The 27,542-nt window shown below is 43.9% G+C and overlaps 1 protein-coding gene across 6 annotated transcripts in view; it reads right to left on the bottom strand.

Moving 5' to 3' along the window:
* The window catches only part of SCUBE2 (signal peptide, CUB domain and EGF like domain containing 2), a 66,635-nt gene that overhangs the window by 18,232 nt on the left and 20,861 nt on the right, over positions 1–27,542 (bottom strand). For 4 of the 6 annotated variants that reach the window (XM_072727333.1, XM_072727330.1, XM_072727329.1 and 1 more), the window contains 12 exons: positions 25,497–25,622; positions 22,805–22,921; positions 22,094–22,183; positions 17,218–17,334; positions 16,139–16,261; positions 13,369–13,485; positions 11,873–11,995; positions 11,328–11,444; positions 10,980–11,066; positions 9,169–9,273; positions 6,435–6,590; positions 5,840–6,046 (listed from right to left, as the gene is read on the bottom strand). In XM_072727333.1, coding sequence (XP_072583434.1) covers positions 5,840–6,046; positions 6,435–6,590; positions 9,169–9,273; positions 10,980–11,066; positions 11,328–11,444; positions 11,873–11,995; positions 13,369–13,485; positions 16,139–16,261; positions 17,218–17,334; positions 22,094–22,183; positions 22,805–22,921; positions 25,497–25,622 — 1,485 coding nt within the window. The remainder of the gene's footprint in view (positions 1–5,839; positions 6,047–6,434; positions 6,591–9,168; positions 9,274–10,979; positions 11,067–11,327; positions 11,445–11,872; positions 11,996–13,368; positions 13,486–16,138; positions 16,262–17,217; positions 17,335–22,093; positions 22,184–22,804; positions 22,922–25,496; positions 25,623–27,542) is intronic. The other 2 variants (XM_072727332.1, XM_072727334.1) reach the window with 2 other exon arrangements.

The raw sequence follows: 27,542 nt of genomic DNA, 5'->3' as shown, positions 1-27,542 counted from the left end.
CTCGATAAAGAACATTCAACACATCCTGGGATAAAGAAGTCCATAATTCAAAATAGTGGTCAGAACTATTTTGGAGGAGAGAAGAGTTTGAGAGTCACCATCACATGGTGGTATTTAGAGCTCTGGCAATGAATAAGGTCAGGTAGAAGAGAGTGAAGGACTGAGCCCTGGGGTGTTTAGAGATCAAAAATTAGGGGAGAACCAACACGGAAAATCAAAAGGGAGCAGCCAGTGAGGTAGGAGGAGAACCAGAAGAGTGTGGTGTCTGAAACCCAGGAGAAGAGAGTGTTTCTGGTAGGTGGGAGTGGTCATCTGAATAAGAGTTGGCAACTAGATTTGGCAATAAAGAGGTAGTTAGAAATTTTGGGAAAAGCAGTTTCAGTGGAGAGTCTGGGAGCAGAAACCAGACTGGTAGGGGTTGGAAGAGAAAATGGGAGGTGAGGAAGCAAAGACAGGGAGTTTAGACAACTCTTTTAAGGAATTTTGCTCTAAAGGGGGTCAGAGAAAGGAGGCAGTATCTAGAAAGAAGTGTGAAGTCAAACGAGGGTCTGTTTGGCTTTTAAGACAGGAGATAGGTTTGTGTGCTGTTGGAAACGACCTAGTAAACAGGAAAAATTCTGAGATGAGGGGTCAGTGGGGATAACAACAGGAGCAATGTTCTTGAGAAGGGGAAAGCAAACGGGCTCCAGAGCCCAAGAGGAGGAGGTGGCCTTGGTAGGAGCATGGCCAGGTTTATTCAGTTTAACAGGAAGCAGGTCAGCATATGTGTGGGCAGATACAGGATAGGAGGGTTGGTCTGCACATGATAAGATAAAATCATTTTCCTAGACTCTTAGAAGCCCATGGAGATCACTGCCTGGAAGTCTTGTGGCAACTCAAATTCCACTTCCTCAAGGAGAATGCTTCTCTTCCCTCCCCTGCCCAGTTCTTCCGACTCCTCTGGCTTTGCTCTTTATGAACAGCATCGCTGCTCTCCCAGGCACCATCTTTGCAGTCCAGCCCATAGTTATTATTCCAGACCTCAATCCTCCCTGCCTCATCAGGCAGCCAGCTGCAGCATCCTGCAGCTGTGTTCCTTTTGTCCATTAGCTGATGTCCATCCCTATAGCATCAGGGTGTTTTGATCCTCACCATCTCTAATCTAGATTACTGCAATAACCTTCCAATGACCGTCCTTGCCTCCGTTCCTCCCTGCCTCAGCCCTCACAGCCTGCCACCAGATCCACCTTTCTAAGGTGCTTCTCTGACTGCTCCCCTCCCTGACTCCAAAGCCTCCTTGACTTGCCACCCTGCACTCCTCATCGTATCTTTGATTCAGAACTCAATCTTTAGTCTCCTTTTCTACATCTGAGTTTTCTTTCTTTCTCAGGCTCTCTCAAGAGTCTATTTCCACCCCCCCCCCTGCTTTTCCTATAAATCTTTTCTGATTATTTCTTCCCCAGTGATCACATTCATCCAATCATTCAACCAAACCTGCAGGCCTTTTCTCCATGCCTCCTGCATATGAAGCAGGGCAGGGTTAGATGAGGGACATGTGGTAAGCAAGGGACCGATCAGAGGCCACGTCAAAAACCTCTGGGCTCACCCCAGCTCTTTCCTATTTTTAGTCCCCAATCCAGTTTATCACCAAATGCTGCTCACAGTTCCTCCTAAATATTTCTAGAATCTATTGCTTCTTTTCTAGTCCATCTAGTACCTTCATGTTCTCAACATCTCTCATGCAAAGCATTCAAAACCTTCCAAGTTAGGTTTTCTGCCTTTGGTCCTGACTCTCAATCTAATAAAAGAAATATTTCTAGAAATTTTTCTAGAACACAAACATGACCTTAATTGCCTGATTAAACCCTCTAATGGCACCTTGTCACTTATATAAAGCCAAGGCTCCTTAGCAGTATACTCAAGGTCTCTCATGACCTACTGTGCTTTTCCCACCAGCCTTGCTACCCACCACATCCTACCTTGTGCTCCAGATTTAGTAATACTGAGTTGTCAATCATCCTCTGTATGCATCTTGCTCGGTCTCATTCCCAAGTCTACTCCTCTGCCTGAATACTCCCCTTTATGTGTCATCTGTGCATCCTTCAAAACTCAGATTAGACTTCCTCTCTTTGGGGAGGTCTTCTCTAACTCTCCCCTGGGAGGACCAAATGTGACTTGAGGGATGATGTCTTATTTATCCAGGCCTCCTCAGCACCCATGGCAGTGCTGGCCCATGGAGGGTGCTCCATACAAGTACTATCAGAGGTAGATAATCATCACATGGCACAGGCTGTACCCAGAAGTGAGAGTATTCCCATTGAGAGAATTAAGAATATAGGCTCTTGAGACAGATCTGGATCTGAACTCTGGCACTGCCATTTACTTGCTGGGTGGACACTGAGAAAATGCCTTACCTCCCTATGCCTTAGTTTCCTTATTTGTAAAAAAAAAAAAAAATGATGCAAAATAGACTTATGATGAGGATCAAATGACATAATGTATGTAAAGTGCTTAGCACAGTGTTAAACACACTATAAGTGCTCAATTAATGTCCACATTTTACTAAATTATGTTTTATTGCGGTTTTGTTTTGTTTTTAGAGAGAGGGAAAGAGAAAGGGGAGGAAATGCAGAGAGAGAAGGATAGAGAATCTTATGCAGGTTCCACGCCCACCACAGAGCCTAACTCAGGGCTTTATCTCACAACCCTTCCAAGTCTGTGTGAAAAGTATTGATCTAATTTTGTCTGTATTGCTAACAGACTTCATATTTTCTATGATTTAAGACAGAAAAGAAAATTTCTGCCTGCTCAGTTGCAAATAATTTCTCAATTCTGAAAAAATTAAGAAGAAAATGCCTGGCTCATTCCTGCCTCAAGCCATTTGCACCTGCTGATCCCTCCTCAGCCAGAACATACTCTGCCCCCATCAAGGCCAACTCCTTCTCACTTAAATCAAATGTCACCTGCTCTGAAAGCCTTCCTGAACACCTGTGGAGAGTAATCCTTCCTCCCCTCTGTCCCTCTCTGTATTCTTATCTTCTGTAATTACCTTTTGTCTTTATTTGTTAATTGTCCGTGTCCTTCTGTTAGAATGTGAATCTTATAAGACCTAGCTCCTCATTCATTATGTTCTCACTACTCCATCCAAATTTAGAGTGGCACAGAATGGTATCTCAAAATATAATAGTTGAATTAATTTTTCTCAACTGCTGTAAAGGAAAGATACTGCTGTTGAAAGTTGAATTAAACCTTCCCAGTCTCAGGACGCCTGGGTGACTCAGTGGTTGAGCGTCTGCCTTCGGCTCAGGGCATGATCCTGGATCCCATAGGAAGCCTGCTTCTCCCTCTGCCTATGTCTCTGCCTCTCTCTCTCTCTCTCTTTGTGTCTCTCATGAATAAACAAATAAAATCTTTAAAAAAAAAATTTAAAGGAAAAGTGTAATGGTCTCATCTGCCCTTTCAGTGACTCCAAATGCTTTCGGAGCCTCCTTTTGGACAACATTGCAAATAATTTCCAAAAAGAACTATCCGGGGATCCCTGGGTGGCGCAGTGGTTTGGCGCCTGCCTTTGGCCCAGGGCGCGATCCTGGAGACCCGGGATCGAGTCCCACGTCGGGCTCCCGGTGCATGGAGCCTGCTTCTCCCTCCGCCTGTGTCTCTGCCTCTCTCTCTCTCTCTGTGACTATCATAAATAAATAAAAAATTAAAAAAAAACAAAACAAAACAAAAAAAACAAAAAGAACTATCCTAGGCATGTCTCCAATGTCTGTACCATTCAGAGTTCAGGAAATACCAGGAAACTTGGTCTTGATGAAGTTCTAAGACCAGCAAATAGTCTAGGAATATAAGGAATAGAAGACACACTCCCCGCCCCCCAACACACTCACTTGTTCCCTGGCCCTAGCCCATACCATGTGTGTCTCATGGGGAAGAAGGCTTTCCAATTAACACATGCAACCCCTCCTTGTGCACACTTCCTCCATTCAGCAGGAGGAAGCAATTTCACTGGTAATTATTTGTGCTATTTTTTCTACATGGTAAAATCCTCAACATGGCTGTCAGATGGGGTGAATCTGATTTGGTTCCGTGTGGGCTACAAAATTCATCCATTGCTAGAGGGAGCTCTTGAGACAAGACACATTGCCTCTCAGCAACAAATCCAGCCTAACTAAGCATGACAAGCATCTCAGGACACATTTACACACACAACAGCTACAGTGTCTTTCATAAGCTGTCATGGTCATGAGGCATCCTCTGTTAAGTAACTCCTGCTAATCATTCTTGGCCCTTTTCTGCAGGAACACAGTCATGGTAGGATTGGTAATACTCTAGTTCTGCCTAATTTCTCAACTGGCCACCAAGGCTCCCTGGCAAGCCTGTGAGGCCTCTCCCTACCAGGAGAGCAAATGGGGAAGGGGATGTAGTCTAGCTCTGAGAGGCCTGGCCTGCCTGGCCCTGACAGTTTCTGCAACTCCCCCCCATAAAGTAGAGCAGCAAGAGCCAATGCTTGTCACCATTTTGGTATAGAAACCAGAACTCTTATAATTTTAAATGAGAATAAACCAACCAGCTGGGTTGTTTCTAACTTTTTTTTTCTTTTTAAGAGAGTCAGCTAGAATAAAAGTCAAGACTATTTGAGAACCAGCCCCTGGTGGACAATTACACTTGATTTTACACTTGATTTTTACTACATTTTGGCAAAGCAACAGATTTGGGCTGAAAGTAGTTGGTTATTGCTGACAATTCTCTGGAATGAGTGCCCTGGGCTCAGCTTTGCTTCTTCAGAAACACTGGCTTATTACTCCTTAGCTCAAGCCTCACTTCTGGGCCTCCTACTGATCATCAGTTTATTCTGGATGAGTCTGGTTATCAAAACTCACCTTACTTGGGACCAGAGCACAGGCTTTGGAGTTAGCCCATTGATGTGATCTAGAGCAAAAGAACCTAGCTCTCTGAGTTCCGGTTTGTTCATCTGTTACATAGAGATGATAATGCCAACCTAATGAGATGACCATTCAGGTTAAGCGAGATAAAGCGGATACCGTCTTAATGTTGTACTGTGTCAGATGAAAACTCAATAAATCATTACCGTGATTATTATAAAGTGAGACTATAAAGTGATTATCTGCCATAAATGCCCAGAACAATTTCACCCAATAAACAAATCTCAAGACCGACCACCCTAGAACCTCTTGCCCAGGTTCCTTCTGTCTAGAACTTCATAAATTGGTGTTGTTCAAATGCCAGGTCTCAAACTTAATTCTGAAACACACACACACACACACACACACACACACACACACACACACACACATACCTTGTATGGAACTGACACTACTAGGAGTCTCGGGCTGAAGCTCAAGGATCTCATAAGACTGCCCGGTGGCACCCCCAGACTCTGCACAAAACTATGGACAAGTGAGGTTCATGACCACCCTCAGCCAGGCCAGAGGGAGATGATGGGGAACTGGTAGTGGGGTGTACAGGAGCCTCATAGGTGCCTCATGCCCATAGTCTGTCCCTACCCAGGGCCACAGTGGTCTGAAGACCACCGTCCTCAGACTCTTGAAGGTCAGTACTCCCTCTCCTCATTGCTCTACTTCCTCCTTTCCAAAACCCTCAATTTGGCAAACATTTATTCAGTGCCCACCACAACCAGACCCTGTGCCAGGTGCCAGGGAGCTCCTGGTCCAGCAGGCACAACAAATCCCAATGTGTCATTCCCAAATGAGAGTGGGTAACCACAGCATTCTCTGGAGTGAACCCAGAGAGGGAGAATGGTCTATGCTTTTGGTTACCCCGAGTCTTTATGGAGCTCATGACAACTCTGTGAGCAAGAATGGCCTAGCAGGTCACTCACCACATTGGTTTCCTGCGTGGCTCTGGCCCACTCCACAGGACTCCAGTTGGTGTTCAGATGTTCTGGGAGACTTGTTTTCCCCTTCAAGTTCCATGCCTGAGAGCTGGAGGTGAAAGTGCTCCCTGTTGGCTGCCTTCCGGAGCGCACGGATAGCTTTCCGGAGCCGCTTCTCTGTCCGCTTTATGGTGCAACTCAGGTCACAAGAAGCTACCGAAACAAGAGGGGTAGCAGTGGGGGAAGAGGTCAGGCTGCAGCACAGGAGGATGTCCGGACCCATAAAGGACCCACCAGTACCCACGGTTCCCTGTGGACAGAATGGAGGGGAGACCTGGGGCTGGGCACCTCGCAGGCTGGGCAGCATTGGTTTCTAAAAGAAATTTGTTGGCCAAAATTGAATCTTTGAGTTTTTAGGAAACAGATACAATCATGAGGTTCCAAACCAATTCAGTTTAGTTTGGGAGTGAAAAACAAAACAATACAAAACAGGAGATACTTCAGTGGTTGCACTACTGTTTCCCCCCAAGAATGATGAAAGGCAAAAGAATAAGGAGCAAGCTGTGAGAAGCCTGGTACCAAAGACTGTTTTCAAACCAACCTGTCACCTCCTTTTGGTTAATTTCAAGTTCAAACTCAACAGTGATAAACATTTCCTTAGTGGTGCTTGGGCGGCCAGGGGCTCCCGGGACTTGCTTGCTGGAGCTGCATGTAAGGTTTGCGTAGCGGAAGCTCTCTTTTACTGAGCTGTGCTTCTCTGTATGAAGAAACAAAATTATCGGAAGCCAGATCCTGGCAAAGCACTCAGTTGAACATTCGCTAGAGCTCAGTAAACATTTCATTAAAACAACTCTCAAGGGACTAAGTGATTAACTCCAGATGCCAAGACGTTGCAAGCCTCAGCTTGGAGCACGATGACATTTTAATTTCAAAGAGCCTCCTATATAACTTAACAATTTAGCTCTTGAAAATTATTTTCATGGATGAATGCTGGATGTTTCTGACTGGCTGGCCACATAAGTGGAAGACAGGAACCAGGGTTGCCTTGCATTCCTAACTGACAGTCTGCTAAGGTGTGCTTGTGTTCTCAAGGTTGGTTTCCTTAGAGCTGGACTGTGATGTACCAAGCAGGGACTAAGGCTTCAAATAGGGAAGGAGCACAGGAGTAGAAAGGAAACCAACTCCTGTTTTCAGGCAAACTGAGTTTGGAGTAATTCCAGCCTGAAGGGGAAGTTGGAAAACACATTAACAGTGATGTCTTATTTTGAAATAACCAGGAGCAATATACAGCACAAAACATCTAGAGAACCAAACAATATCATGAAGGCATCTAGGGTGGGAGGAAGTGTTGTGTAAGGCAGGGTTCTGCACATCCCTATTCCAGACTCTGGCCATCTCTCCCTCACCCCTCTATCTCCTGTGGCTTCCAGTGGATCTTTTAACTAATGACCATTAACTGGAACCAAAGAGCAGTTCCATGTATCATCCACACAACCAACTTGCTTCCAGTTTAAACTCTTATTTTATTCAATGGACGAATTATCTGTATCATATTCTTCAACATTACAAAGATGTTCAAAGCAATAGGTCAGCAGGAGCCAAAGGAAGGAGGAAGCAAATTAATCCCCACCCACCATCCTCTGGGAAAAATTCTCCTTTCCTTTTTCTAAAAGCTAACTTCTAATTCCATAATAATTTTAGATTTGCAGAAAAATTGCTTAAATAGAACAGAGAGTTCCCATATATTGTTTAAGTTTCCCCTAATGCTAACATCTTACATTAACATGTATATTTATCAATACTGAGAAATTAACAGTATAATACCATTAAGGAGACTAAAGACCAAGTCTATTTTTAAGTAATGCTTTTCTGGGGCATCTGAGTGACTCAGTGGTTGAGCATCTGCCTTTGGCTCAGACCATGATCCCAGGGTTCTGCGATCAAGTTCCGAATCAGGCTCCTCTCAGGGCGCCTGCTTTTCCCTCTGCCTATGTCTCTTCCTCTCTCTGTGTCTCTCATGAATAAATAAATAAAATCTATAAATAAATAAATAAATAAATAAATAAATAAATAAATAAATAAAGCTTTTTTCCTCTGATCTAAAAGTATAAATGCTGGGGTACCTGGGTGGCTCAGTTGATCGAATGGCTGAATTTGATTTTGGCTTGATCATGAGGTCATGATCTCAGGGTTGTGGGATCGAACCCCATATTGAGCTCCACACTCAGCATGGTGCCTACTTGATATTCTCTTTCCTTCTCCCTTTGCCCCTCCTCACCCAATAAATAATCTTTAAAATAAATAAATAGATAGATAGACAAAAAGAAGTATAAATGCTCACTGTGGAGAATTTGGAAAATGCAGAAGGAAAAAAATGAAGATCTCCAGTCAACCCCTCTACCCAGATATAACTACTACTAATCACATGGTGAGTTTCCTTTTTCTTCTACTCACGCTTTTTTCTTACACAATTTGGGTTGCATTAGATATACAAAATCTCACTCTCTCCTCTCCATCTTAGCATTATATTACAAGATCATTTTCCATAGTTTCCATTTATGTCATTAAACATTCTTTAAAAACACATAATTCATAGCTGCATAATATTCCATTTAAATAGAGGTACCAAAATTAATCTGTTTCTTAAAATATGCAACTAAAATATGCACTAAAAGTGACTACAGTGAGCTTAATGTTTATTTGTATGATTTATTTGAGGATAAACTGAGGAAAGAGGCATTTCTAATAAATGAATCATGATTTTTTTAAGCTCTAGAATTATTCTATGAAATAATACTGGAAATGTGAACAGGAGGGGAGAAGAGTATTAGGTTCTGTTCTTCGCTACAAGTCCAGCTCTACTTGGATGGTATTTTTTCTGCTGAAGCCAATGGAGTCACTGCTTCCAAAGATTGGATCCAGGAGGAAAGCTGGATATTACATCTTTGCTCACCGAAGGTTATCCTGAGCCAAACCCTTTTCATTTCTTTTTTTTTTTTTTCCTTTTCATTTCTTTAGCTTATTTTCCAAGCACACTCTTAGATCTATAAAATTTAACCCAATATAATCACAAATTGCCAATGTATCTTAAAGCCCTCATTGATTCCTATGAACTCACAGGTTTCTCCGGAGCTTTACCATGTGTGCCTGGCAGAGGAAGCCCTGAAGTATAACTCCAGAGCTATACAGGTGTGCTAGGCTAGGCTCCTCTTCCTCCTGTGGAGGAGTACTTGGAGAATCTGGGCTGCTCAAGACCACCTGAAGGGCTTAGTTTGTGACAGGCCCCTTTCCCAACATGCAACCAAGCTCCCTGCACCAGCCATCTGATTCCATACCTGGTAGTGCTGGTCGCAGACCCTCGGGAAACAGCTCAGCCTTTTTCAAACTACACTTGCCTTCATTTACTTTAAAGGTTACACTTGTCCTGATGGTGGCGACATCTTCAGAAAGAAACAAGTGAGAGACATTACCTTCAGAGGCACAGGAGGAAAAGACTGGGTGGGTAACAGAGGAGCTATCCCAAGCCTGGGTCCCACCATACACTGCATACCCTGAGCCCCTCTCTTATCCTGAGACCACAAAAGATTTGGCTCACGGAGTGCCCATGACTCTGAGGCTGAGGATGCCAGGAGCCTCCTAAGAGTTACACTTATTCCTCCACCTGAGATTAATCCAATGCCCAAATATAATAAAGAGAGGCCCCAAACAACCTTCACACTGAGATGAACCATGAGGTCACTTTTGTGCCTTCCTGAGGAAGAAGACCAGGATCCCCTAGTTCAAATTTGGACATGACTGCTGAGGGAAACAGTGAAGGGCAGATTTTCCTGGAGAAGACTTTTCTGGGAGGACAAGGTTGAGGGAGCAGATAAGGATGGCACTCACCAAAGGCTGCTTGGATGTTCGGGCTCTGGGGGCAGCAAAAATCCCACTCTGAGGGCCTCGTGCGCAAAATTCTGTTCTCCCCTCACAATCAATCTTAACCATATGTCAAGCTCTGAAGCCAAAGCCCAGGATTCATATTCTAGCTCTTGGCTTGCAATGAGAACTTGAGCAACTTACTAAAACTCACTAATCCTCAGTTTCCTCATCCATAAAATAGACAAAATTGGGGTACTTACATTACTATGAGAATTAAATAAGATGATGCAAAAATAATACATTTAGCCTACTGTCTGGCACACAGTAAGAACTGAATATTAACTGTTTGCTTGTCCATCCTGTGGGTAGCCTAAATCTCCAAGTGCCCATTACTAAGGGATTTGGTGAAACAGACCATGATGTCTGTTCTGGCTGGTTTCAAATGTTAGGCAGGAGGGGCAGTGAAGAATAGTGCTCTGGACTCTGGATCTAGACTCCTAATTAAAATCCTGACTCCCCTATTTCCTATCTGAATCACTCTAGGTACATTATTTAATCTCTCAGAATCTCAGGGTCTTCATCTGGTCAATGAGGAGAAAAGTAAAATTGCTCTGAGTGCTACAGTGTGGATTAAATCAGCTAGGACAGGTAATACAGTGGCTGGTATATTTTAACTGCTCAATCAATATATTCAAGTATTATTATCATGCTTTGGGTCTCTAGCTCTCTTGTATATGTAATATGGACATTAAGAATAATTTCCTCAATCAGATGTTCTCGTGATAAAATCACAGAGATGTCTAAATCTGGGAGGACGAGGCTACTTAAAAGCTTTAAATTTCATTCTTTGTCTTTTTGACAAACCAGAAAGGGTTCGGATCCTTTCTCTGGATAGAATCGTTGTGCCTCGTCATGCCTATGTCTATCTCCACCAATGCCATGTGCTCTGGGTACACACTACCTGCTGCACCTTTGAGGGACAGGGAATTGGGGAGACCTGAGTCTCCTGATCCCAGAGCTCTGTGGGCCTCTGCCCAATATGATGACTCAGCAGGGCTGAACACGGAGCCTCCTAGCAAACAGTGGACAGTCAGTAAGTATCTGTTACATAATGAGTCAGTCTTCAGGCACCAAGGCTGTGGGCAAGAACATCCTGTAATGTGCTCAGAGCATTGAGGAGATTAAGAGAAAAGAAGATAAAGCCAATGCCCAAGAACAGCACCCCAAGAATGAAACCCATTTAACACAGAGAGCCCCAGAGAAAACACACAGATTTGGTAATTACCCCCAAAAGCAGAATCATTTGATTTTTGCTGTTTGCTCCTGAGAGAAGAGGAAGAGCCGCAGGTGACAGAGTAGGTCTCTTGCAGTCCTGACAGACAGAATGTAGGTTGTCAACATGTAAGCAAGGTCACAGTCTCTCCTGGGAGCAGCCAAAAGCACTCTCCAGCCCCCATTCCACAGAAACCACTAGACTTATGCCCAGCATATAGGGTCTCAAAGCATGGGCCTCCGGTGGTCAGGGAGCAGCTGGCCAAAGACCTGGAAACCCTTTGAGGGACTCTAACACCTAAAGGCCAGGAAGGCTTGGCCCTGGCATGAGGACTTTTTCCAGGGACTGGGACCCACTCACCTGAAGAGAGGTGAATGCCAGAGTGACATCTGAGGAAGCACCTGTCTCCTCCACCACTCTTACCGCAATGCAGGGACACATGGGGTGACATGCTAGTGGACAGGACCCCCTTCACTTCTAGATAGGACAAAAAGCAGACACTTACAGAAAGAGAAGGATACTTCTAGATATGCTAAGGACAGCTGAGTCCCAAATATCCAAGGACCCAAGAAAAGAAGGTAGAGTTGTTATACAGCACAGAACATAAGACACAGGGCCCTGTTTCCCTCCAAGGTAAAGAAGCTATTTGTATGCTATTTTTTTCCATGCAGAAAAACAACTGGGAAAACAGAAGTGAGTTCCAACCAACATAAAAGCACAAAGGGAACCCCCAAAGAGCCTGCAAAGTATCTCCTGTTTTTGAACTATATAAAGAATGGCAGCTGCCGCTAATGGGGCAAGAGTCAGGGAAGGGATGGTCAGGCACACTCCAGGCCCAGGTGGACATGGGACAGAGCTGCCGTGTCAGTGTGAGCCCGCTAACTGTGAGACTCGGTACCCCTTACCCACACAGTCTTTTTTATTCCAGTGGAGCTTGTATGCTGAGTGGCATCGGCATTCGTAGCTGCCCACTGTGTTCACACAGACCTGCTGACAGCCCCCATTGTTGACGCTGCACTCGTTGGTGTCTGCAGAACAAAACGCTCTCCTGTCACAGCAGCACACTGGTGACTAGGCTGATACCATCCCTCCCCTGAGGAAGGAGCAGCAGGGAAGTCACAGGGTCAGAACTCACTAAACAAAGGGAAGGTGCTAACTGCCTTCAGGATGTGCACTTGGCACCAGCTGACCCCACTCTCCACTCGGTGGATTTCCTGGCATAGGCTTTGCCAAGATGGTCTCAGGTTCCATGTTTGACCAAACCTTTCCCCCATTAAGGATTCTCAGAAGGGAGCACACTCTACTGTCACATGTCCAAGCTCAAACACTGCACAGGCCTCCGATGTGAAATTCTACTATCCTCCTAGGCTACATGCCAAGGGGGATAGAATTAGGATTCCTCACTGGATAGTTCATATTCAGTAGTTGAAGTATAGAGAAGGCAAATGACTTGCACAAATCCCCATCAACACAAGGCTGAGTCCAGGTTGGAAGGCAGCTCCACCTAACACCCAGACACATGTCCATATTCAGGGAATATATCCTTGGGGTTTCTTGATTGCCTGGAAGATGTTTTTAGCCATGCCAAGAATGTATTGAAAAGGTCAGAAGAGAGACAATACTATCTATACCACATTACTCCCATCCGTTCTTCTTAAGCACAGGACACAAGGTATGGGCAGGAAGTATTTAAGCCAGTGGTTCCCGAATATTCAGACACTCAGGATTACTTTGGAAGCCCTAGCCATTCTGAATCAGAATCAGAATCTGAATCTGTATTCTCAAAAATTGTTGAATGAACCTGATGGTCAGGGGGAGCAGGGTGGAAATCATTCGATGTCAAATCTGATTTATGCCATTGTCTGAATGAGCATAATGACATCAGAACATGTGGCTACATGGGCACAGCACAGAGAGATAAAGTCAATGGTCCACTTCCAGCTCAAAGACCTGCTCAAAAAACCAGCTCAAACCTCGAAAAAGGCTTCTTAGCTAGTTCCTGCGCATAGCAAGTCTGTGGAAATGGTTGATGCCCTGCCAAATCTCTCTGAGGACTGTGACTTTACTATCTACTGGGAAGTTCCAACAGACAGGATATTCGCTCCTGAGAGATGCTCCCACTGTCTGAATACACTACATCAATAAAGTCAATGAAGAATTCACGGTTGATTAGCTCAGTTCTTCTTTCTGGTCCATAACTTAACATGTTAAAGGGATCCATGTGAATAGGTTTCCCTTAGCAGATGCCTCCCTGGAGTTGGTGAAGTCACTATTACTCTAGTAAAATATCCCATTCATCCCCAATATTGGAAAATTGACCCCGATCTGGGGAAACTGGGAGGTAGGCCATGCTCCCCCGCAAGCCCAACCTCATCTGACCCTAGTGGGACATTCTGCTCACCTCCACAGTGGGTAAAGCCATAGAGGGTATACCCTTTGTTGCAAGCACATGTGAATGTGCCAGGGTGGTTGATGCAGCTATGGTCACAGGTCCTATCCAAAGAGCATTCATCCACATCTGTAATTGTCAAAGGGAGAGGGGAGCTGAAACCAAGTCTGAGGAATGAGTGGAAAGAACATGTTTATAACTCCACTTATTGACCAACAATAAAAACAACACAAACAGAATTTTTTAAAGTATCTATCAGTTCTCCTGCTTACTTGTGTTAAAGAGAAGGTGGAGTGGCCTACAATAAGAATACTCACAAACAATCTTTATTTCCAAATTCTGTTGCAAGTATTACTTGCCTTTAAGCTCACTGGGTCTCTCTCTCTCTCATGATTATTTGCAGGGCTGAGTAATTTAAAGTATTTAAATGAAGCTAAATGAGATAACGTACCTTAAAAGGGTTTGTAAACTATAAGGTGCGACCCATGCATTATTGTTGTTATATTACTATTTGTAAAACAACAGTACTAATTATATAAGCCACAGAAAACTGAAAACAGAAGACAGTTGGGTTGGAAATAAATCTGGTTCCTATCTTTCCAGAATTAGCCTTTTGGCCCCAAGAGGCCAATTGGGTTTTAATGTCCTCTGCACTAAAAGAATGCATGAACACTAACATCCTCAGTGATTTTCTATCACAGGCACTAAAATTTGGTGGTTAAGCTCCAAACTGGATTGGCTTTGTTCTTCTGCCATGGTTCAGCCCCACAGGGCCCCTCCTGTCCTCGGTCAATGTAGAGGCATCTCTGGCTTCAGCTGAGGTCCTGGAAACCAGCCTCAGGAGGCTGCCTCTGTCAATATAATCATCTCTTCTTCCCTGGTCTGGTCCTCACATCTTTCTTGTAGACTAGAATTTCAGTGCATTACTTGTTCAGCTCTTTGGAGGGTTTTAACAGAATTACGACTTGGGTCCACAAATGGATAAACCAGGACCAGTGTGGAACTCAGTGGAAGCCAGCTAGCCCAGGGCTAGATCTCTTTTCAACACCAAATGTGCCATGAGACACTATGTTAATAAAAAACAAACATTTGGAAGGAAGTGAAGGAATGAAACAATGAAATTAAAAAGGGAAAATTCTTACAAAACCTTTTCATCACTAGCTTTTCCCAGAAATCCTGGCAATTTCTTGAGTAAATTTGTTCTGTGAAAATATTTGTTCTACCAAGACCAAGTGAAAAATAAGAAAAAGTCTACTTCTTCCCTAGTAATTGATGTCACTCTATGAATTCTGTTATTAACATCAGCCAGTTATCGAGAAAGTGGACTTGTTCAGTAGCTGGCTTTGGCTACACATGATGGGCTGTTGCTTTGCCAAAAATAATGAGATCACTTTTCTAATTCCTTTTTAATGTGTTTACACAGCTTATATGGTATTTCTTGCTCTATACATTATGAAACATTATGTGGAACATCAAGCTTGCTTTCCAAATCAAAGGAAAGAAAGCCATGCAATAGTCACATAGAATGAATTTAAAGGGTCCTATACTTGAACTGCCTGGCAAATTATGTAGTAAGGGGGGGGGGGGGGGAGAAGAGAAACCTAATTCACACACCATAAGGTTAAAAAAAATAATAATTATGTTACACTTTTTTATTACCTGAAGTGAAAGCAGATATTATTTCCTGATTCTGACTTAATTCTGGGATTTCTAACAAAATAAGTCAGGCTGCTCTTGTTCCAAGAAACAGAACAAGACTACATGGCAGCACATCTTTCCTGAGAGGGCTTCCTCTATATCCATAGGGCATAAGAGGTGCTCATCTGAAAATATAAATAATGCCCCTCATCCAACACAGCTTACCACCACCCCAAAGTGTTATTAATAACAAGAACTGCCCCCTTGACACTACTTGTGTAGAAGGAATGCACCTAAGAAGGGGTCTGCAATCCTGCCCAAGGACTGACCAACCTTGCTTCCACTCAATCCCCTCCCTCTCCACCATCCCTCTCCACCATCCCTCTCCCCAAACCCCAAAGGCCGGTTGCTCATTAAAACAAGGGCTATAAGGAAGAGAGACCAACTGGTACATGACCTTGATTATGGATTGACCCCAACTTTTCGCTAGGAAAAGGTAAGGTATGTTAACTAAATCTACATATTTTTTTGCCACCAAGTTTTGTTATAAAATCCACAAAATTAGGGATCCCTGGGTGGCGCAGCGGTTTGGCGCCTGCCTTTGGCCCAGGGCGCGATCCTGGAGACCCGGGATCGAATCCCACGTCGGGCTCCCGGTGCATGGAGCCTGCTTCTCCCTCTGCCTGTGTCTCTGCCTCTCTCTCTATCTCTCTGTGACTATCATAAATAAATAAAAATTAAAAAAAAAAATAAAATAAAATCCACAAAATTAAAGGAAATTTTAGAAAGAAATTATTCATAATCTCAACACCCTAATGCAAACCTGTTTACACTCTGTGATCTATTCCATTTCCAGCAGCGAGCTCTGCTGTAATCACACCAGATGGATACTTTGAGGTGTTCTCACCAGATGGATACTTTGAGGTGTTCTCTAATCATTAACAGCTTAATTTTCAAAATATACTTGTGAGCTACATAAGTTTTTTTATTCTACCAACAAATGAAATAAGTTAAGCATGGGTTGGAGGTTGGATTAATGACTCCATCAAGAAGCCCAATGAACCAGCCTCTGCCAGCGTGGGGTTTCGTCTTCTCGGCTCCAATCAGTGGGCACCACATAGCCCCGCTACGTTTCAGCACATACCTTGGCAAGACTTCTCATCTGTTAATAATTTAAATCCTTTTTTGCAGCTGCAGTCAAAGCTACCCACAGTGTTTTTGCAGAAATGATCACAACCTCCATTACGGGTCTGGCATTCATCAATATCTGTAACAGGCAAGCATCAGCAAATCAGATAGCAAAACTGGCCTGGTTTTCCACAAATCCCTGACGTGCTATTGTGTGCGTGCTTCATTACTCTCTGCAACAAAAACAGACCCATGAAAGCATTTAAGGATGTTTGCTGATGTTTTTAATCTTACACATGTTTTCTTGTCTGGCTGAACCAATTTGGAAAGACGAGTGCCTCATCCCCATGAGAACTCTGACTTGTGCTACCCTTGACTAGCATTAAGGAAACAGATTATGGGAAAGAATGGTGATGTCCTGTTATATTCTCATCCTTGCACTGCTCTCTTGAGATAAGATGGCTCCCTTTGGTATACTTTCCATTCCAGTTTAATGATTAAAGTTATAAGGAATTAGAACATTTGTTTTGGCAAATTACACAACGATCAAGTAGCCTCAATGCTTTTAAATGATTCCTGATACTCAAATTAATCTTATCTTCTCTCAGTTTCATCTGGTAACTGGTTATCTGCTTTTTATCATGTTAAAGAACTAAGCCTTTGTACTCTTGCCCACAAAATACTAGCAGGTCATTGAGGTCTCTATTCATCAGCAAAAGTTAATTGGACAGCTATTTATTAAGTTCTCTGAATAATAATCTTGGCTGTTATTTATATCATAATCTCTAGGCTGTTATTTATGATATACTGATATTATCACCTGCAAATGAATGTTTTCTTGAACTTCTGCCTTTTTCTAATAAGGTTGCTGCCTGAAATGAGTTATCTGATGCTTGCAGAAGCTGACCTTCTCAACAGTTAATGTAATTAAGTTGGTCCTAATTAAGCTTACTCAATTATAACCTTCCACTAGCCCAAGGAAGAAAAGCTTCCATCGATATGAATCATGAGCAAATCTGGAGTCACTCAGGAGGAATGGAGGGGAAGAGCTCCCTTTATCCCTGCACATTAGCAGCATGGAGAGGCACAGGCTACCTTTACAGGTCTTCCCATCCAGCTGGAGAGTAAATCCAACAGGACAGCTGCAGTGAACACCTGTCGAAGTATCCTTACAAGTGCGATCGCAGCCTCCATTGTTGACAGCACAGGTTTCTGACAAGGAGGTAAGAAAAGGACAGTTAGCTTGCTAAAGAAGTGCTGATATGGTTGGGAGGAAAGGATATGGCTGCAGGATTCATACTTGACAGAGTTCATGGAAGCCAAGAAGCATGATGGGGTACTCACAGTTGTACCTCAAGTCTCTACCACCAGCAGGTGCAGCTCCTCTCACCCAGCTAAAGTGACATCTCACAAAGATGCTTGTTAGGGGGTTAAAAATGTCTCTCCAACCTGCTGAGCCTTTCCCCCCCCTACTGGTAGATCTGAAGCCAATACAAGTTCCTATTGATCCACAGCCACTGACCGGCTAAGTGTGGCCACATCTGGCAAGCTAGATGTGGATGCAGAACGGGACAAAGGGGGATGTTCCCTCCTTAATCCTGAACCCTCTCCCTTCAATATAAGTAATGGGCGAAGTAAGAGAGGGTAAGCTTCGCCTACCCTAGCCATTCTCTTGCTGCAGACCAATGACTTTCTTGGAACTTTCAATTAACTCATGTTAGGAGTTTATCTTTCCCTGTAAGGAGAAAGAACTGTTAGAAGTACATGAAATCAGCCACAGTTGTTAAGTAACGTCTATAGAGATGAGGGACAATAAGCAAATGTCTTTCTAGTTTTACTTACTGCTTTTACTTCAGTAGCTACCTCAATGTAGAGCCTCGGGGGAAAAGCTTGGTTCTAGTTAAATATGACAGTTAGAATAGGTATATCTCTGTTTGCTCTCTAAACCTAACATGAGGGACACCTGGGTAGCTCAGTTGGTTAAGCGTCTGCCTTTGGCCCAGGTCATGATCCTAGGGTCCTGGAATCAAGCCCTGAGTTGGGCTCCTTGCTCAGTGGGGAATCTTCTCTCACTCTCCCTCTACCCTGCCCCCCTGCTTGTGCTCTCTCTCTCCCTCAAATAAATAAATAAAATCTTAAAAAAAAAAAACTAGCATGAGAGTGAATAGGTTTTTTTAAGTATAAGTCATCAAGAACTGCTACAGCCACTGTTGAAAAAAGTATGGAGGTTCCTCAAAAAGTTAAAAATAGAACTACCCTAACATCCAGTAATCGCACTATTGAGTATTTACCCTCAAAATATGAAAACACTAATTCAAAGGGATACATGCACCCAATGTTTATAGCAGCATTATCTACAATAGTCAAATTATGAAAATAGCCCAAATGTCTATCGATTGATGAATGGATAAAGAAGATGTGGTATATACAATGGAATATTACTCAGCCATAAAAAGAATGAAACCTTGCCATTTACAACAACGTGGATGGAATTAGAGGGTAGTATGCTAAGTGAAATAAGTCAGAGAAAGACAAGTACCATATGATTTCACTCATATGTGGAACTTAAGAAACAAAACAAATGAGCAAAGGAAAAAAAGAAGGAAAGACAAGCCAAGAAACAGAGTCTTAACTATAGAGAACAAATTGATGGTTACCAGAGGGGAGGTGGGCGAGGGGATGAGTGAAACAGGTGATGGAGATTAAGGAAGGCACTTACTGTGATAAGCACCAAGTGATATATGGAAGTGTTGAATCACCTGAAACTAATACAACACTGTATGTTAACTACACTGAAATTAAAATTTTTAAAAAGTACAAATCCCTCAGGACAGAGAAAAGAGAAGCAAAGACAATACATGAAAGACACCAAATATTCTGGAAGCAGCATGTCAAGGAGAGGCAGTAATGGACAAAGCAGAAAGCTAAATCTTAGTGGTCTGCAGAGGGAGTGCCAACAATTGGTAAGCTCATGTGAGCCACAGAATCCAGAAAGGCCTGGGAATTGGAGATACTAACTCACTCTAGAGGCAGAGGTGAGAAAGGAGCTAAAAACAGGAAGATTGATAGTAAGTCTATATAACAAACAGATAAACCCCCAGATCCCCTCCTAAATTCCACAGCCAGGTGACTCTACCTCTTTCCTATTTGGGCCACCGCAGAGATATGTATCTTCTGGAGAAGTGGGACTAAAGAAACACTGGACTCAAGGATACCAGGAATAACAGAGAGGGAGGAGGAGACACTGTCAGGTGAAAGTGTGTACTCTGAAAAGAAAGATCTCAAAGCCTCACCACCACTACCACCCCAGCTCCAGGATCGCTGGCAGTCAAGTCTATGTCCCCTTAGCAGGAGACTAAAGGATTTCTCTCCAGCTAAACTGGGCTGTCCAAATGAAAAGACCTATTGATACTGGCATTTGAGGATCTCCAAATGAAATGTGTAAGCCACTGCTTAGTGGCCTCATCCAAGCTGAAAGCCTACCAGTCGATAGAATATCCAATTGATTTTTTAATATTTCTCCATTAAATATGAAGCCAGCCTAGAATCACCAGACATTTCAGGAAGGCCTTTTTTTTTTTAATTTTTATTTATTTATGATAGTCACACACAGAGAGAGAGAGGCGCAGAGACATAGGCAGAGGGAGAAGCAGGCTCCATGCACCGGGAGCCCGACGTGGGGTTCAATCCCGGGTCTCCAGTATCGCGCCCCGGGCCAAAGGCAGGCGCTAAACCGCTGCGCCACCCAGGGATCCCTGACTTTAGACTTCTTGAAACAACACCGAATCCTTGAAAACAATACAGCACTCACTACTCACAACTCTAAATTCTTTTTTCTTTTTTAAGATTTTATTTATTTATTCATGAGAGACACACAGAGAGAGGCAGAGGGAGAAGCAGGCTCCATGCAGGGAGCCCGATGTGATCCTGGGACTCCAGGATCAAGCCCAGGGCCGAAGGCAGGTGCTAAACTGCTGAGCCACCCAAGGATCCCCAACTCTGAATTCTATACTGAACCAAATACTCTTCTCCATTCATCTCATTTGCCACATGGGCTGAAGTCAGAGAGAAGAGGACGCAGCTGACAAAAACCCAAAAGGCATTTTCAGGCATGGGAGGTTTTTAAAAACCTATACCTCCTCATGTGAACTAACAACAGAGAAGACATGGGGTCTACCGACACGGGAGCATGATGAAGGGCCTTCCTAGGCTGGTGCTAGTGGGATGAGAGGTGTGCAAGCCAGCCCTGAGAGTCGGGCCCCTCTAGAGCAGGGGAAGCCTCATAAGACACTTTTTTTTTTTTTTTTTTTTTTTTTTTAAGATTTTACTTGTTTATGAGAGAGAGAGCATGAGCAGTGGGGAGGGGCAGAGAGAGAAGCAGACTTCCTTCTGAGCAGGGAGCCTGCCTTGAGGCTTGATCCCGGGACCCTGAGATCATGACCTGAGCCAAAGGCAGTTACTTAACCAACTGAGCCACCCAGGTGCCCCTAGAAGACACTTGTTAAGAAGAAAATGGAATTAATAAGTCAATTGCTGTATTTGAACACATTGAAAGGGTTTTAGAACGCCACCCAAAATTTGCAAAAAAACAAAACAAAACAAAAAAACTGGTAAGAGGCACTTAGAAGTATTTTTACGTATCTCTAAGAAAAGAAAGAAAATAATAATCATAGCAAACTACATGGTGCAGGTAACTCACATTTAGATACTTATAGTCACAATGATGTAAATACATAACTTTGACTTCAGTAGTGATACAACTCCACTACAGGAGAGGGAGTGTGTGTGCATTTTGGGAGTGGGCAGGAGAGAGCTAAAACTCAGTGTGCTCTGGAATAGGAAGTCAAAGCTACTATCTAAAACTGACATGTCAAGAAATAAGTGTATAATATAATAGAACTGGGAAAAAGAGAAATAATGGCATACACTTTTCAGAAATATGGGGGAAAGGGAGTCAGAAGAAGAAACAACTAAGAGAAATGATAATTGTTGCCTCTGACAAATGGAATGAGGGCATGGGAAGTTTGAGGCAAGGAAATGATGTATTTCATTACAAGCTTCATAGCACTAATTAGGTTTTTAAGTTTTTTTATATTATTCATATGTACTATTTTAACTTAACACAATTTAAAATAACTTTAAGAGGGCAGAAAAGAGCTCAGAAATGTCACCTGCCTGGTAACCAATGGCTGCTCAATATGTTACCTGTTAAATCTAGAAGCTATCAAAGAGTTTTGTTTAGGTCAAGCCAAGCTTTCTCCAGAATAATAGTGTGCCAAAGGTTCTGACTGCCATCCCCACAGCCACCGCCTCTACTTCTGCTCCCATCTCCAGCTCTGCTGGCAGACTTGCTGGCAGACCTTCTTACATCCCATAGCCAAGTGCCACTCTTCTCCATTCATCTCTTTTACCATCGACATGGGCTGAAGTCAGAGAGAAGAGGACCCAGCTGACAAAAACAGATTGCCATGTTAAGCTAAGGACTGCCCAAAGTGCCTTCCTGGTCATAGTTACTCAAAAGGACTGGAATTGACATTCACTGACCACCCGCTAAATCCCAGGCATTGGACTCTGGGCACTTCTGCATATTATCATCCTCACTGAGCTTCCTGATAACCCTAAGAGGCAGGCTTTATTGCATCCATTTTTTTAAATTGCATCCATTTTCAAGAAAGACCAGGAGACAGAGGCTCAGAGCCATTTGCCCAAGTCTTACAGCTAGCTGGGGGGCAGTGCTGGGAGGCTAACCTGGTTATTCTGGCATCTGGTGTCCATCCCACAATGGCAGGGTCCTCAGATGGTGACTAAGTAACAGTAGTAGGTGAAGAGCAAACACAGCCTAGCTTGAGAGGGGCTGCTGATCCTGGTCCAGCTGATCTGAGGGTGTATGGGCCCCAGGTTCAGGTCTGATGTAGTAAGTTAGGGAAGGAAAGGGAAAAGACAGTGCCCAGGAGGGGGCGGGAGTGCCTACCCATGAGCAGCCGCCGCTTCACCCGTTTATCGCCATCCACCACTGACGTGGCATTGCTCTCCGTCACCTCTGGGACAGCATCCTTTTGCTCTACAAGAGACACCAGAGAGCGAGTCTGTTTACTCATCCCCCGTACGACCACTTCTGCCAAAACCCCAGACATGAGAACAATGTAGGATATGCAACTCTGTTCACTCAATAAAGATATGTTGTAATGAGGCTCTGTGGGAAACATAGCACGTTAAATGGCCATGGAGCCTTAGTAAACATTAAATATGAGAAAGATTTTTGAAGCATATTGCAGTGACCAAAGAGACACCAGGGAATGCAAGCTTCAGGTTCACTCTAACACTGTCTTCTGCTGACCATAAAGGCCACTGTGTCCTTACAAATGGCTAGCTTTAACTTCATGTCAGCCTTGCTCCTTAGGATGTAATGTCCCAGTCTCCAGAATACGATCTTCAGGAGCCCCCTAGTCCAAGAGAAGAGAAAGGGCTTTCTGAGGGGAGAGAGAGGGAGAGACACACCCCCCTCCCGGGACTAGACCACTCATTCCCACTGCCACATGTAAAGCTGCACGGGACCCATTCAGAGGCAAATACTGGAAGCTCCCTGAATCTGGTGCTTAACACCATTAATAGGGTTAGGGTTAGGGTTAGGAGTGGGCAGGTGGGTTGGGGACAGACCCTTACCAATGTAGGGGTCACTCACCAAGGCAGCTCCTCCCATCTGCATGCATCTTGTACTGTGGGTGGCAGCTACACTCGGGGCCATCAGCAGTGTCCTCACAGGAGTGCTGGCACCCACCGTTTCCATGGTTACAGGTCACTGAGAGGAAAATGAATCAACACACTGAGCACTGAGTTTTCCACAACCCGGGGCTGTGCTTGCTTGGGAAGATCTCTGATTTTCATTCAGCAAGTATTTGAGCACCTAGTATGTGCTCAGCATTGTGCATAATGAAGTAACTGACTCAGACAGAGCCTAACGCTGTCTCTGAGAATAGATAGTCACAGTACGAATTCAAGAAATGCTAAATGATGGATTTGAGCAGTTATATAGGAAGATGGGGATGGGAAGGCTATGGAGATTTTCACTATTCAAGAGGAATTATATCAAAAGATTCTAGACTACTGCTTTGGGCTATCAGGAGAAGTTTGCATATTAATATGGCCGTACTGGGGCTACAGAAAATGTTATAGCACTTTGTGGCTGGAAGAAACAGATAATACTTATTTGTATTTATATGTTAGGATTTCTCTCATCAGATTCTATCTAGATTAGTTAGAAGGGAGGGTAACCAGAGAAGCCAACTCAAAACAATCTACTCATCAAACTGAACAGTGGTTACCTTTGGCAAGAGAAATGGGAAGGGAAAGGATATGGTTTTCTTTACACACTTAAAACTGTTTGAATTACACAGGCATTTGTAATTTTTCCAACTTAAAAGAACGAAATACATATTTGTGATGTGAGAAAGAAACTGTTCTGTGATTACAGTGATGTAAAAATTGTGTATGCCTGAGAACAACTAAATAGGAATAAGAACAAAGTGAAGTAGCAGGAAGGAAGAGAAAAAAAAAAGTGAAGTAGCTGGTTATGTGGAATTCTGCATCTTTTTTTTTTTCTTTTTGTTCTTTCTTCAAATGTGATTATATTATTGGAGAAGTGACATCTTAAAAATATTTTAAACTTTAAATCCCAAGTATTCTACTGGCCCCTGAAAAACTGAAATGCCAAAGAATCTCACTCCACAGGCGAGTCTCCTCTGGAGGCCTGGGTCCTCCTTGTGAGGATACCTGGAGCCAGGATAAGCAGTCTCCACTTTGTTCAGCCCACTGGAAGCCCTCAGGGACAGCCTCACTTTTAGGAGCCCTAAGAGCCTATCAGAATCTGTTTCTGGTGGTGGCACCAGCCCTGGTTTGTCAGGTTTTAGGGCTACACTCTGCTTTGTGATGGAGACAATGGAGAGAAAGCTCTTACTGAAGAAACAACCTCCTCATCTCTCAATCACAAAGGTCAACTCACTGTAAACAACCATCCCTAGCAAACTGCAGGGGAATTACAGCAGGTCCATGGCTTTGGGAAGAGTTGCTAAAGGAAAATCATCCATGTTTCCTCTAGCATAATAGTGGTTTAGGAACACCTTTAATGGCCGGTTGTTTCCTATTACCAGTTGGGGTTTCATTCCTGTGTTTCATCATCGTGTGGCGGCTATGTCCAAACTGTGTACACCATTCATGAAACAAATGTGTATTGAGCCCAACCTGTAGTAGGCACCCAGTGGGGACACTGAGAGGCAAAAATAAGACGAAGTCCCTGACTGTGGGCACTCACAGTTGGGGAGATAGACACATAAATGCACAATTCAACCCTGGGTGTCACGTGCTCCCATTGAGGAACCAACAGCGCTGTGGGAGCCAAAATACAAAATGGTGGCCAGGCCAGTCAGGGCGGGCTTCTGGGCAATTTAGCAAGATGCACCAGCCTTAGAGCTAGGAGGACCTACATCTGAACCCTAACTGGCTGCATGCTCCCTGTGTGACCTTGTTGCTTTACCTTCTCCACAATTTTCTCAAACTGAAAATGAGGATAATAATACTTAGCTCAATAGGGTGGTGATATGAAGAATTTGATGAAATTGCTATATCGTTGGACAAGCCTTTACACATAGTAAATACACCCTCAAAAGTAGCTACCTCTCCTTATCATTACTATCATTAGAAGTTAGCAGAATAGGGGAGCCCCGGTGGCACAGCAGTTTGGTGCCGCCTGTAGCCTGGGATGTGATCCTGGAGACCCGGATCGAGTCCCACATCGGGCTCCCTGCATGGAGCCTGCTTCTCTCTCTGTCTGTGTCTTTGCCTCTCTCTCTCTGTGTCTATGAATAAATAATAATAATAAAAAAAGAAGTTAGCAGAATATTAAAGGTTGAGTGAGAATTCACCAAGCCAGGCAGAGAGGAATGCTTGGGTAAGGCCTGAGACCTAGGTAACATGGGCTGTTCTCCGACAGGCAAAGAGGTTGGGTATTTGGGAAAAGGAGGCAGATGAGGTTTGCACAAGAAGCAGGACCAGGTAGCAAAGAGCTTTGATGGCCAGATGACCACATTTGATTATATTCTATGGGAACAGGGAGACCGGTCCCCAGCATTCACAGTCCTGACTTGTGAATTTTATTTCCTTCGATGGGTTCCCTTAAAAAGCATCCTCTTCCTTCCCTAGGGGAGACTACCCCCCGTGCAGCGAATTTAGCCTTCAGTGGAGGTTAGTATCCTGCGGACAGCTGCCTGCCCTGATATAGCTGCTCTGCCAGGAGGTGGCATTTCGGCTACTGGACTGCAGAAGACAACCTCTGGGGGTAGGATGGTTCCCAGCACAGGTATGTGCTAGTCTGTACTTACAGATGCAGTCTCTCTGGTTCTTGGCCAGCTCGAAGCCAGGCCTGCACTCGCAGGCGACGCTGCCCCTTGGGGCCTCCTTGCAGATGTGACTACAGCCATGATTCTGATTCATGCAGCTCAGACCCTCTGCAAAACAGCGGCATGCAGCCAGTGACCAGGCTGTGAGCACTATCTTGAGCCCCAGGGGCACTGCAAAGGACTGGAGGGTGGGACCTGACTGCCTGTGTCTTCACGGCCCCACATTTTAAGAGAACATGTCATTAAAATCCAGTCAGGCCAGTTAACAGAGACATAAAAAATTTCCTCTGTCACCCAAGAGATGTTGCAGTGATGTTGCAAGGCTCCTCAAGAGGAAGGAGCCCTCCTAATACTTGGAAAAGAAAGTGCCCACCAGAAGCTTGCTGGTGGGTGTGGAACCACAGCCTGCAGACCCCAGGAACTGGTACTCCTCCTACCCCTGCTGACCAAGAATACAAAGAAGGAGAATCTCTCTAAGAAAATGTGCACATAGATGAAGACTGCCAACTCTTTCACATACTCTTGAAGAGGATTTTCTGAAAATGTCAACCCTCTTCTCTACCCCAACCACACTTTGGAGGTGACTGCGACTGCTGCATTTAAGCCTCAGCACATGGACACCAGCCCAGGGGCCTCTCTTCTGTGACCACTCTCAGTCCCTGGACCTTCGCTACCCCCCAGAAGCCTCCGAGCGCAGCAGCAACACAACAACAAAGAGAACAGAGAGAGACCTCACATGTGTGGTTTCCTTCAGCAGCTGTAAAATTCTTTCCAGGTATACTATGATCTTCATTAGGTCCAATCTTGTGGTCACAGTGCAGGGAAGGGGGTTATTTTCCCAGCTGGTTTAACATGCGTTTCAATGAAGGGGTCATAACATAGTGTGGTTTGCTAGAATCCTACCACTTCTCAAAACCAATTCTTTAGGAAAAAAAAAAAAAAAAACAATTCTTTAAGACCCTGCCACCTGCCAGTGCTCTGGAGGAACTATCACCACACCCTAGAGTATTCTCAAAACCTCTGCTCAGTTTGCACTGCATTACTATTGAGGACATGCCCATCTGATGCTTCTTTGCATCCATGCAATGAACATCTCTGAGAGTAGGTTTTTTTGTTCTCAACCAACAAGACGCCTTCTCACATGGGAAGTAGCACTGTTTTAAACATGAGTGCAAGAAGTTTTCATTCAGCTTCTATGGGATCCTACACTGTTCTGTATTGTACCCCTAAAACCTTAGGCAATTGGTTCTAATTAAGACAAAAATCATTTGTCTCCAATTCTCACCACAGAGCCGTTGATCTATGCTTAACTGGAATAGCTATTTTAATACAAACAGATGTCATTCCTATTCCAAAAGACAGCATAATAGTTAATACATCCCATACTCTCTTAAAACCACTTTGTTTTTTAGCTGACAGTTACAAGCTGTTTGAACTCCAGCACTCAATCTGCGGGAAGTTGCTGAGATTCATTCACCCATGCCAAGGCTGCTGTCAATTAATACAGAATGAGGCTTGTACTGGATCAGAGCAAAGCTTTCTCTCAGCTCTGGCTGGTGATTTTTGGAAATGTTACTTGCTCCCAATACTGAGGCGGCACAGGATGTGAGAGCTGCCTCCAGAAACAGTGTCCTGTCCTCCTAGGAAGGCCTAGGAAGAATTACATTTGCCCTTGGATCAGCAGAGCATTTGGGATCACAGGTGCCAAGAGCACATAGGGCAAAACATAACAGTGCCCAAGAAAGGGCAGCAGCAACACGAGAAAAGCACAGTCCCCAAACAGGTCAGCCGCTGCTGCTTCTTTTCACTCTGTTTACAAGTCTGTAAAAACATTTGCAAAGTGACCTTTACTGCCTTAGAGCAGCAATTCATTTACACAAGAAATATTTCATAAGAATTGACTATGTTTAAAAAAAACCTGACCGTGTGCCAGATGCCATGGGGATACACGAAAAGTTGTGCCCTGATGTCTTATCATATCAAGCTAGACCTAAAGTTACCAGGAAATAATAGGCATTAAAATGGCTC

The sequence above is a fragment of the Vulpes vulpes genome, chromosome 11 (assembly GCF_048418805.1).
Source record: "Vulpes vulpes isolate BD-2025 chromosome 11, VulVul3, whole genome shotgun sequence".
Lineage (NCBI taxonomy): Eukaryota > Metazoa > Chordata > Mammalia > Carnivora > Canidae > Vulpes > Vulpes vulpes.
This window is presented reverse-complemented; position numbering and strand designations above follow the sequence as displayed.